At 40.2% G+C, this 12,559-nt stretch overlaps 1 protein-coding gene across 2 annotated transcripts in view; it reads left to right on the top strand.

Annotated features, from left to right (window-relative positions):
• Positions 1-12,559, top strand: part of Thsd4 (thrombospondin type 1 domain containing 4) — a 582,503-nt gene that overhangs the window by 533,257 nt on the left and 36,687 nt on the right. For both annotated transcript variants that reach the window (XM_040274354.2, XM_021727964.3), the window contains 2 exons: positions 7,465-7,640; positions 10,044-10,140. In XM_040274354.2, coding sequence (XP_040130288.1) covers positions 7,465-7,640; positions 10,044-10,140 — 273 coding nt within the window. The remainder of the gene's footprint in view (positions 1-7,464; positions 7,641-10,043; positions 10,141-12,559) is intronic.

Raw genomic sequence — 12,559 nt, 5'->3', positions numbered from 1 at the left:
AAAGGCCAATCAAAGGAGAAACCAATTCAAGTTAAAAACAAAAAATAAACCAAAATGTCTGGGAATACAAATCATATTTCAATAATAACCCTGAATGTGAACAGCCTAAACTCATCAATTAAAGGGCATAGACTGACAAACTGGATTTTTTTAAAAAACCCAACAATATTCTACCTTCAAGAGATTCATCCACAGACTGGAGGTAAAAGGGTGGGAAAAAAAGGTACCACTCACATGGACCACGTAAACAAGCAGGGGTTTTCATCTTTATATCAAATAACGTGCACTTCAAACTAAAGCTAGTGAAAAGGGATAAAAAAATGACATTTCATACTGATTAAGGGATTTATATATCAACAAGACATAGCAATTATAAATATCTATGTCCCAAACAATGAGGCATTTGTGTATATCAAACACTTCTCAAATACGAGAACCAAATAAACCACAACATAATAATACCGGGTGACTATAATATACCTCTGTCACCACTGGATAGATCTTCCAAACAAAAACTAAACAAAGAAACTATAGAACTCAATAAAACAATCAATAATTTAGACTTAACAGACATATATAGAATATTCCATCTGTCACAAAGCAAATACACTTTCTTCTCAGCAGCACATGGATTCTTCTCCCAAATAGACCACATGTTATGACACAAAGCAGGTCTTAGCAAATACAAAAAAAAAACAATAGAGATACTACCCTGCATTCTATCTGACCATAATGGAATGAAATTAGAAATCAATGATAAAATAAAAAATAGAAGCTACTCCAACACCTGGAGACTAAACAATATGCTATTGAATTACACATGGACAACCAAAGACAACAGGAAGGAAATAAAAAAAATTCTTAGAGGGAAATGAAAATTCCAATACAACTTAATAAAATCTCTGGGACATTATGAAGTGAAAAGAGGAAAGTTCATTGCATTAAGCTCATTCATTAAAAGAATAAAAAGTCAACAAATAAATTTCCTGACATTATATCTAAAAGCCCTAGAAAAAGAACAGACCAATACCAAAAGTAGTAGAAGACAGGAAATAATTAAAATCAGGACAGAAATCAATGAAATTGAAACAAAAGAAAAAATTCAAAAAATTGACAAATCAAAAAGCTAGGATTTTGAAAAAAAATAAATAAATTGACAAACCCTTAGCCACCCTAACAAAAAGAAGAAGAGAGAAAACTCAAATTACTAAAAATTTAAGGTTAAAAAAAATCACAACAGACACTATTGAAATACAAAAGACAATTAGAAACTATTTTCAAAATTTATACTCCAGTAAAATAGGAAACCTGGAAGGCACCGACAAATTTCTACAGGCATAGGATCAACCCAAACTGAGTCAAGAGGACATACACAATTTAAACAGATCAGTTTCAAGCAAGGAAATAGAAGACACCATCAAAAGCCTATCAACCAAGAAAAGCCCGGGACCAGTCAGATTCACAACTGAGTTCTGCAAGATCTACAAAGAATTAACACCAATACTCCTCAAATTATTCCATGAAATAGAAAAGGAGGGAGCCCTTCCAAACTCATTCTATGAAGCTAGTATCATCCTGATACCAAAACCAGGCAGAGACACATCAAGGAAAAAACATTTCAGACCAATATCCCTGATGAATATAGATGCAAAAATTCTCAATAAAATTCTGGCAAATTGCATACAAAAATATATTTTTTAAATAGTGCACCATGATCAAGTGGGGTTCATTTCAGGGATGCAAGGTTTGTTCAACATATGTAAATCAATAAATGTAATTCATGACATCAATAGACTTGAAGATAAGAATCGTGATTATATCAATTGATGCAGAGAAAGCATTTGACAAAATACAGCATCCTTTCATGTTCAAAACACTAGAAAAACTAGGGGCAGTAAGGAACACACCTCAACACTGCAAAAGCTATCTATGCTAAAACCAAGGCCAATATCATTCTAAATGGAGAAAACTGGAAGCATTCCCTCTAAAAACTAGAACAAGATAGGAATGCCCTCTTTTCACCACTTCTATTCAACATAGTCCTTGAAACTCTAGCCAGAGCAATTAGACAGATGAAAGAAACTAAAGGGATATGAATAGGAAAAGAAGAACTCAAACTATCATTATTGGCTGATGACATGATTCCACACTTAGAGGATCCAAAAAACTCCACCAGAAAAATTCTAGAATTAATAAATTAATTTGGCAAACTAGCAGGATATTAGATATTAAATCAATACCCGTAAATCAAATGCATTTCTATACATCAGTGATGAATCCTCTGAAAGAGAAATTAGGAAAACTACCCCATTCACAATGGCCTCAAAAAAAAATACTTGGGAATCAATTTAACAAAAGAGGTGAAAGACCTCTACAATGAAAACCATAGAACACTAAAGAAAGAAATTGAAGAAGAGCTTAGAAGATGGAAAGACCTCCCATGCTCTTGGATAGGCAGAATTAATATTGTCAGAATGGCCATACTACCCAAAACTATAGATTCGATGCTATACAGATTCAATGCAATTCCAATTAAAATCCCAATATCATTCCATATAGAAATAGAAAAGGCAATCATGAAATTCATTTGGAAAAATAAGAGACTCAGAATAGCCAAAGCAATCCTTAGCAAGAAGAGTGAAGCAGGAGCATCACAATACCAGACCTTAAACTATACTACAAACTATAGTGGCAAAAATGGCATGGTATTGGCACCAGAATAGACATGTAGACCAATAGTACAGAATAGAAGACACATAGACAAACCCAGGTAAATACAGTTATCTCATACTAGACAAAGGTGCCAAAAACATACATTGGAGAAAATATAACCTCTTCAACAAATGGTGCTGGGGAAACTGGAAATTCATATGCAGCAAAATGAAAATAAACCCTTATCTCTCGCCATGCACAAAACTCAATTCAAAGTGGATCAAGGACCTAGTAATTAGGCAAGAGACCCTATGCCCAATAGAAGAAAAAGTAGGTCCAAATCTTCATCATGTAGGATTAGGCCCCGACTTCCTTAACAGGACTCCTAAAGCGCAAGAAATAAAATCAAGAATCAATAAGTGGGATGGATTCAAACTAAAAAGCTTCTTCTCAGCAAAAGAAACAATCAATGAGTGAAGAGAGAGCCTACATTTTGGGAGCAAATTTTTGCCACACACATGTCAGATAGAACACTAATCTTCAGGATATATAAAGAATTCAAAAAACTTAACACCAAAAAAACAAACAACCCAATCAATAAGTGGGCTAAGGAGCTGAACAGACACTTCTCAGAAGAAGATATATAGTCGATCAACAAATATATGAAAAAATGTTCAACATCTCTAGTAATTAGAGAAATGCAAATCAAAAACACTATAAAATTTCATCTCACACCAGTCAGAATTGCAGTTGTGAACAATAAGTGTTGGTGAGGATGTGGGGGAAAAGGGCACACTCATACATTGCTGGTGGGACTGCAAATTGGTGCAACCAATCTGGAAAGCATGTATGGAGATTCCTTTGAAAACTTGGAAAAACCACCATTTGACCCAGGTATCCCACTCCTCAGTCTATATCCAAAGGACTTAAAGTCAACATATTATAGTAACACAACCAGATCAATGTTTATAGCAGCTCAATTCACAATAGCTAAACTATGGAACCAACTTAGATGCCCTACAACAGATAAATGGATAAAGAAACTGTGGTATATATACCCAATGAGTATTACTCAGCATTAAAAGAGAATAAAATTATGATATTTTCAGGTAAATTAAATGGATGGAGTTGGAGAATATCATGCTAAGTGAAGTAAGCCAATCCCAAAAAACCAAGGCCAAATGTTCTGATAAGTGGATGCTGATCCATAATGGAGGGGTGGGGGAATGGGGAACAATAAAGGAACTTCGGGCAAAGGGAGGGAGGGTGGAGAGGAAGTATGGGGGCAGGAAAGATGGTGGAATGAGATGGACATCATTACCCTAGGTACATGTATGACTGCACATATGGTGTGATGCTACATCATGTACAACCAGAAAAAAGGAAAAGTTGTGCTGCAATTGTGTACAATCAATCAAAATTCATTCTGCTGCCATATATACATAATTAGAATTAATTAATTACATTTTAAAAAGAAATAAAATATTTTTGTATACTTACAAAAGGCTATCACTTGAGGAAGTAGAATTCTTGCATCAAATTGTGTGGACATTTAAAGTTTTACTAGTGTAACCAAATTGATCTCCAGCGTGGCTAAATAGGTTCAGCACTGGCAATAGTAATTTTTTTTTAATATTTGCCAATCTGGTGGGTCAAAAATATCTTCACTCTTTTTGCTAAGGATTGCTTTGGCTATAAGCAAGATTTTGATTTGCATTTCTTAAATTATATGTAAGGCAAAACGATTTTTTGTTTGCTTATAGTATACTTGTACCTGGTTTTCTGTGAATTGCCTACTTATCTTTCTTGGCCTATCATTTGAGCATTCTACCTTTTTTGGCAAATATATATTACGTTCCTATTATGTGAACACTGTGCTGAGCCTTATAACTATAACAATGAATAAACACCACAGTCTCTGCCCTTTGGGATCTTACAATGTCCTGGGAAATAAACATTAATCAAATAGTTATGTGGATAGATTTATATGCAAACTGAGTTAAAGGCCTTGAAGGAAGCCTTTTGCATCTCATAGAGCATACCAGGGAAGATGCAGGCTGGACAGGATGGGGGAAAAAAAACTCCCCAGGACAGCCAATATCTAAGGAATGAACAGGATTTGGAGTTGGCGCAGAATTTTCAGAAAAAAAGAGGCAACATTGTGGAGAAAACATGATGTCTTTGATGAGCTGATACAGTAGAACAGAGCACAGAGAGACAGGAGAGCCTGGGGCTACATCAGTTGGGTATATAAAATAACTGGGCTTGCTTTATTTTTACCCCTGAGATTTAATGAAAGTCATTCAAGGAGCTTAAGCCATAGTTGGTAATCCAATCTGAATCCTGAAAAGAATAAAGAAATCTTGTCTGGCTGAGAAGAAGAAAATAGGAAGGACAATTAGAAGGCTCTTGAATGAGTCTGAATAAGATGTAATAGTATTTTGGCCCTGAATTATGGAAGTGGACATGAAGAGAAGTAGATGGTTCAAGCAATAGGCAGGAGATTAAATAAAATCTTTAAGATGGATTAGATACAAGAGGTTAAAAAGAGAGACTGGGCCTATGATGTTTCCTGAGTTTCTGGTTAGATGGATGATGATACATTTCCTGGGATCAGAAACTGAAAGGTCCAGCATAAGTTCAGCCTTAAGATACCCAAATGAAGCTGTCAAGAAGGCAATTAGATGTAAAAGTCTGGGGCCAGAGGCAAAGTCTGGGAACTAAATTTGGAAGTCTCTGGCATATACTAATTAAAGCCTTGGCATAAATGAAATTGCTCAGAAAAGGAATTCAGTGCCCATGACAGGTCTACTCTTAATCCTAAGGAACTCTAATACTTAGTGGCTACATAGAGAACAATGAAACAGAAAGCAGGACAGGCTCAGAGCAAGAGGAAAGCAAGCTGAGTGCAGGGTCCCAGAATCCAACGGGAGAGTGTTGCAATCGAATGAAGCAGAGCTAGAGGCCGCTCCTTCAACTAGGAAGATGAGACCCCAAAAAGAACCATTGGGTTTAGCAGCATGGTGGCCTTGGTGACATTCATTTGAATTTTTTCAGCGAAATAATGGGGGCATTATTTTTAACTGTTTTAATTTAAAAAAGAAAAAACAGTTTCAAACCTGTCTTCCTCGTCTTCACCCCTGACTCTTTGCCACTCAATAAGCTGAACTGATTTTATAACACAGTATTCTGAGCTCCCTACCTGTGCTCTCCCAGTATCCATGGCAACCAGCCAGCCAAGGGTGGTGTGTGCAGGGGAAGATGCATGAGTTTGGAGACCCTTCTTCACCCTCATGAAGCTTCTGCCGGTGCAGGTCTGGTCTCTGGGAAGACTCATGATAGAAATGCTGCTGAAAGTGGGTTTAACAAAGAAAGAATCCTTATATTTTTGTGATACCTACTGAAAGATTTAAGGATAAATAAGATCTGGAATTTGCAAAGTGAAATAAGATAAGCTATGAGTTGGTCATTGTCAAAGCTTGTTGATGCATATGTAAGGACTTATTGTACTCTTCTCTCTACTTTTATGGACAAAATTTTTCACACTAAATTATAAAAAGTTAAATTAAGTATTCTGTAAAATGAAGGCACAAAGAGCCAGTGGCCATCCTGGAGTCACTATGTATATGGCTTTTAAAACTGGAACATCCTGGGGCTGGGGTTGTGGCTCAATGGCAGAGCACTTGCCTAGCATGTGTGAGGCACTGGGTTCAATCCTCAGCATCACATTAAAAAGATAAATAAAAGATAAATAAAATAAAAGCATTCTGTCCAACTATTTAAAAAAACAACTATTAGGGGCTGGGGATATGGCTCAAGTAGTAGTGCGCTCGCCTGGCATGCATGAGGCACTGAGTTCAATCCTTAGCACCACATGAAAATAAAGATATTGTGTCCACCTAAAGCTAACAAATAAATATTTTTTAAAAAACAACTATTAAAAACGGGAACATCTCTCAGCCCAATCCACCATTGGCTTGCCAGTTTCAACGTGTCAGATGTATCTAAGGAAATTCTACTTTCTTCTCCACTGATCTAAACACCTTGTTCCTTTTCCCTTTTCTTTTTTATCACCTGATTCCTGAGTGTGGATTTCAAAGCACAGATCTGTCACTCTGGTCCTGGTGAACTTCAACTAGTCCCCTCGCATCTCTGAACCCATATCTGAAAAAATGAGAATAAGTCTGCTTAGCAATGTTGTCAAACTTGTTGGTCTACATAATATTTGCTGTGTCAGAGTTTTAGAAATATAATTAATTGCATGGTGATTATTTCTTCGACTCTACAGTTCGGTATCCATTCCTCTTGGGTCTATGTAGTGGACTAGAAATTACATTGCTAAGCAGTAATGTATAAAACTTCCCAATTCTCAAATTTGGGTTTATTTAAAAAGAAAGAAAGAAAAAGACTACATAAGCCACATCAAGCCCATCTACAGGCTAAAATCAGCAACTGGGTGGCCCACATGCAACCTCTCACCTAGATAATGGCATACAATACAACTTCGTGGCCCTTCTCCCTCTTTTTGTCTCCCACCCCTAACTTTCTTCTTTCCTTTTCCCTTTCTGCATTCTTTTCTCCTAACCACTCCCATCCTCCGGGCCTATACTAAGTCCAAGTGGTAGAGGGAAACGGAGCGGGTTAAAGACTCTCCACACCTGGCCCTGGTCAGGGGTGTGGAAGAACGCGGCCCAGAGAGGACCACGACAAAACCCTGGACGGAGGAATGGGCCAGCAGCTGGGGAGGTGGGCTCAGTTTCTGGAGGACTGATCTGAGGGACTCATCGGAGGGGCTCTTGTTTTTCTCCACAGCCTTACGAAGTCGTTCTGGCCGCTCCATCATCAATGGGAACTGGGCGATTGACCGTCCTGGAAAATATGAGGGCGGAGGGACCATGTTCACCTACAAGCGTCCCAATGAGATCTCGAGCACTGCTGGCGAGTCCTTTTTGGCCGAAGGTCCCACTAACGAAATCTTGGATGTCTATGTGAGTAGAGATGGTTCTGGGCTGTTCTCTAGATTCTGTATCTGGTTGCTTCCAAAGAACACACTTAGGGCAAATAAGCAATAAATCATTCCTCGGGCTCCACAAAATGGTTTGCGTGGAGCTGGTTGGAGGTACCCCTTCAACGCTTGGCACTCATCGCTGTCATTTACCCCTGAATGTACCCCGCTCATAGAAACTTTAAACTCTACCAGATGCTTGGTACTCTTAGCGTTTATTGACCCAGTAAAACCAATTTTACTTGTTGAACCAAATCAGAGGCAAACATATCCTTTATTTCATGAACACTGGATCTCCTCCAGGCACTTCCCTCCTAACGCTAATTTGGGCATGTTTTCTTTTCATGGCAAAAGAAAGCAAATGTCAAATGCAAGACCGCTCCCAGCTCCCAGCCCTCTTCAAACTCTGCTAAAGCAAATGAAGAATCCAGCGCTCCAGACCCCTCCAGATGAAACGATAAAGCTTAGAGCAACAGTCTCGAGGTTTACTAGAAGTTCCTCGCTTCACAAAGGAGAACTGTAATCTACTTTATTTAAAACTAGAATATCAAGTTGCCAAACAGTTTTAAAAGATCCCTATTTTTTTTTAAAAGAAACAACTAGAATCCAGTCTCCTGAAAAGATCAGGAAATAAAGGATGACCAGAAATAAAAGCTTAAAATTATGTTTGGATAAAAAGAATGAGCTCACAAAAAAAAAAAAAAGAATGAATGAACTCACCAATAAATATACGTACTCTGTCCCCAAAGCCTTGCTGGTCTACATAATATTTGCTGTGTTAGAGTTTTAGAAATATAATTAATTGCATTGTGATTATTTCTTCAACTCTACAGTTCTGTGTCCATTCCTCTTGGGTCTATGTAGTGGACTAGAAATTACAAAGAAAGCCTTGTTATAGTCAATTTGGGTTTTTTTTTAAAGCTATCCACTTGGTGGGTTCACTCTGGTTAAATTTGAAATGGTATCAGAGACTGGGGTTGTGAAAGGCCTGCTGTGGGTGGTCTTGGAAAGGCGGCCAACAATAATTTCATAAACAGGATAAGGCTTGAACTGGCAGAAGAGGCACGAGAGGAATGGGGGCAGTAACAGAGTGTGTAGGTGAGGGGGATGGGGTAGAGAGCAGGAACCCACAGTCACACAACTGTGTCCTTCAGGGCTCTGTGCTCACTACCACATTCCCACACAACACCCCTGAGTTGGGATGGGTTCATGGTGTAGGAAGCCCAGTGCTTTTCATGTCAGCCTACCTCTGGGTGATTGATGGGATGGAGACCCACTCCACAAGGAGGTAGGGGGTGAGAGATGATGGCATGATGACATAAACATGAAGGACAGGCACAGGAACCCCCACCCCCTCACACTCCCAACACCCCGTGCTAAAGCCAGTCAGCGGTACCATAGGAACACAGGACCTAAGAAATCAACTGTGACTCTTACCTCCTCTTTTCTCCAGATGAAGAAATCAAAAAACTGTGGGATTCAGAGACTTGCTCTAGATCACAGATGGCCAGATAGACAGCCACTTCGTCAAACATGGCAGCATTTCCTTGCTTGGCTCAAATACTGTAAATCCTCATTCTGTTGCTTCATTGAGCCCAAGCCCTGCTTCCCCCAGTGACAGCAATGGGCATTAGGACTTTGTGCTCCAAAGACAATAGGGGGCGCTTACTCCACAGGCCCTGCTCACAGATGTGTTTTCATCCCAGACACTCTTCCAGGGCTGACTTCCAGTAGCTTCCTGCTTGCTGTCCTATCTCTTTGTCACTGGTTCCTGAAAGAATATGACCCAAGAAGAACTTACTTACCTTATGACCATTTTTCTGATCCCATCTCTTTGTGATTCTAGAACTTTCCATAGATGAAAAAGGGGTGGGATGCAGAAAGCCAACAAGGGATAAACTTGAGCTAGTCTCCCTGACCAAGTAGAGGACTTTAAAGAAACGTAATGCTCCAGGCCTGCTCTGCCAAGGAGGTTTCATCCTTGTTTGTATGTCTCACCACCTAGTGTTCAAACAGGTTCTCCTGCAGCAGAGACTTATTTATCTATGTGGAACATAGAGGGAGCACGGAGCAAATGCAAAGCCATGGCCTAGAATGGCTGGCAACCAACAGAAAGGTTCTGCTTCCTATGTGGTATTTATAAAATCTTGACTCTCAGCCTAGTTTGCTTCTGATCTGCTCAAGAATCAAGTTCTTCGTTCCTCAAATGATGAGAAGTCCTCTGGAAATAGCTTGGTTTCGTCTGCCACAGGGTCACTAACATTACTAGATGTGAATGAACCTTCTCATGGGGCAATAGCACCACTCGTCCTATTGTAACCCACGTCAGCAGGAAAGGGGATGCACATGTGTGCCACAGCAGTGACACTGACTTTTCTACCATCAGATGATACACCAGCAACCCAACCCAGGAGTTCACTATGAGTATGTCATCATGGGAACCAATGCCATCAGCCCACAGGTGCCACCTCACAGGAGACCAGGTAAAATCCCTTGTTTTACCACCAAGCACTGGGACACTTCCTTTTAAAGGTCTCTCTCTCTCTCTCTCTCTCTCTCTCTCTCTCTCTCTCTCTCTCTCTCTCTCTCCTTGTGCCTCCTCTCTCTGTCTCTTGCTCTCTTTGTCAATACATAGAAAACCATGATCCCACATTTCAAAGTCAGTGGGCCTTACTACGGCAGCATGATTCACCACTGGTGTAAGCCTTACTGATAAGACCATTTTATTCACTTGATTCAAAAACAAGGTGAACATTGGGTCTGCCTTTCTAGTCCAGCATTTTGAGATGTCTCACATTAATTTCCTACGGCAGCTGTAGCAAATTACCTCCAACTTAGTGACTCAGGATAAGATAAATTTACTGCCTTACAGTTTCAGAGGTCAGAAATCTGAAAAGGATTTCACTGGGCCAGAGTCAAGGTGTCAGCAGGGCCAGGGAAGGGCTCACTCTGGATGCTCCAGGGGAGAACCTGTTCCCTTGGCTTGTGCAGCCTGAAGAGCCCACTGCCTTCCTTGGCTCCCAGCCCCTTCCTCCACCTCCAAACCAGACAGTAGCACCTTCAGATCTCTCTGACTCTAGCCCTCTTCCACCATCACATCTCTCCTCTAAGTCTCATCCTCCTAGCTCTTTCCTTTTTAAGGACCTTAAGATTAGATAGCCCTCCCAGATAATCTCTCCATCTCAAAATCTTTAATCACATCCTCAAAGTCCCTTTTGCCATATGAAGCAATATATATCATAGGTTCCAGGAATTAGGCCATGGACCTGTATGGGGGCAGAGTGGATTACCTGTCTACCACATGCCATTTCTCTTGGTCCCCTGATGCTTCTGTTGATAATAGTTTGACCTATTAAAACAAATCACAAGGTTCACACCAAATGATCCACCCTGCTGCTTCCCAGGGGTGCTGCTGGTGGACAGGGTGGTGGTGCTGGGTATGATGCTGCTCTCTGCAGACATGGCCCCACCAGGTGATGAGTGAGCCCACCAACCAGAAGGAGACTGGAAATACCAAGGACTGATCGCTCACACGCACTGAGACCAAGCTCTGAGGTCTCCCAACAGAGCTCAGAGGCAGCTGCTATCATTAGCCTCAATTTAAGAGCAAGGGAATGGAAACTTCAGGAGACTGAGTTATTTATCCAGGTTCCATGCCTGAGCAGTGACCTCAGATTGGCCTGTGTGACCATCCTGTGCTATTATCCTGCCTGAAGGTTACCTGGTCCAGTACCTGTCCTAGGAAAAAAGGGAACAGGTGCCAGACCTGGCCCATCCATCCTTCTGTGGGCTACAGTTTGGAAAACTAAGCTCTCTGATTGCCACAGTCTGGGGAGGAGCCACCTGGCTGCCTAGAGAGGGGTATGTGGTGGGTCAGCACATGGGACAGGGGTGTTGTCCAAACCTCAAGTCAGCACAACACCCACACAAAATTTGATGCTATTTCCAGGAGCAAAACACAGTCTGAGAAATCAAGCCCAGAAGGCAAAATACTGGGATTTCTGAGCTCTGTTGCTGATTTTTAGGGACAGTTGGATAGACTGAAGTCAAACAGGATGATTGATAACAGGCCTAATGGACCTCAGCAAATGGATAGCAGGGGATTCTGGGATCAGCTTCCTGGAGCAGAGCAGGCCAGAAGGGAGCAGTTGTAAAAGGTGACAGAGGGAAGAGGACATATGGACCAGGCTCCATCCTCCATGTCAACAATCAGGAGGCTCTGAATTCAGCTCTGTCACTTCTTTCTATACACCCTCAGGCAAGTCGGTAACTTCTCTGAAAAAATTCTCAGTCTAAACAATAAAGGGGAAAAGAAAACCTGCAGTTCAAAAGTAGTCTTTCTGGAGATATGGGTGGAGATTGAATGAATCCGTTTTTCTTTAGTGCCCAGCACAAACAAGATAATAAAAAGATTTTTAAATGTTTTTTTGTCTAGTAACAATCTGCATAATATCATTTATATCCATATGTCTTGATCTTCATTCTGTTTGCCTAATCTGCACATAAATTTTTAAAACACAAAGTGGTTTGTTTAAAACCAACAAAGTAAAAAAGCACAAGTAAAGGGGTAGAGAAAGCCCTATATTTTTAACCGTGCTTTATAGTAACTCTAGAATATGCCTCCTTATTTTATACTAAAATGATACATACTTGAACAATATTCAATAAAAATGGAAAAACATAAAGTTAAAACAGATCCCATGTAATTACCAAAACTTGGGAGCAACCAAGATGTCCTTCAGTAGGTGAATATATAAACAGTGGCACATCCAGACAGTGGAATAGCACTCCATGGTGAAAATAAACCACGTTCCAAGCCACCAAGAGATGTGGAGAATCAGGTGCAGTGGCATACACCTATAATCCTAGTGACTCAGAAGGCTGAGATAGGAAGATTGCAAA

This window comes from Ictidomys tridecemlineatus, chromosome 5, assembly GCF_052094955.1.
Source record: "Ictidomys tridecemlineatus isolate mIctTri1 chromosome 5, mIctTri1.hap1, whole genome shotgun sequence".
Lineage (NCBI taxonomy): Eukaryota > Metazoa > Chordata > Mammalia > Rodentia > Sciuridae > Ictidomys > Ictidomys tridecemlineatus.
Note: the sequence above shows the minus strand (reverse complement) of the source record. Positions and strands in the feature narration are given on the sequence as shown.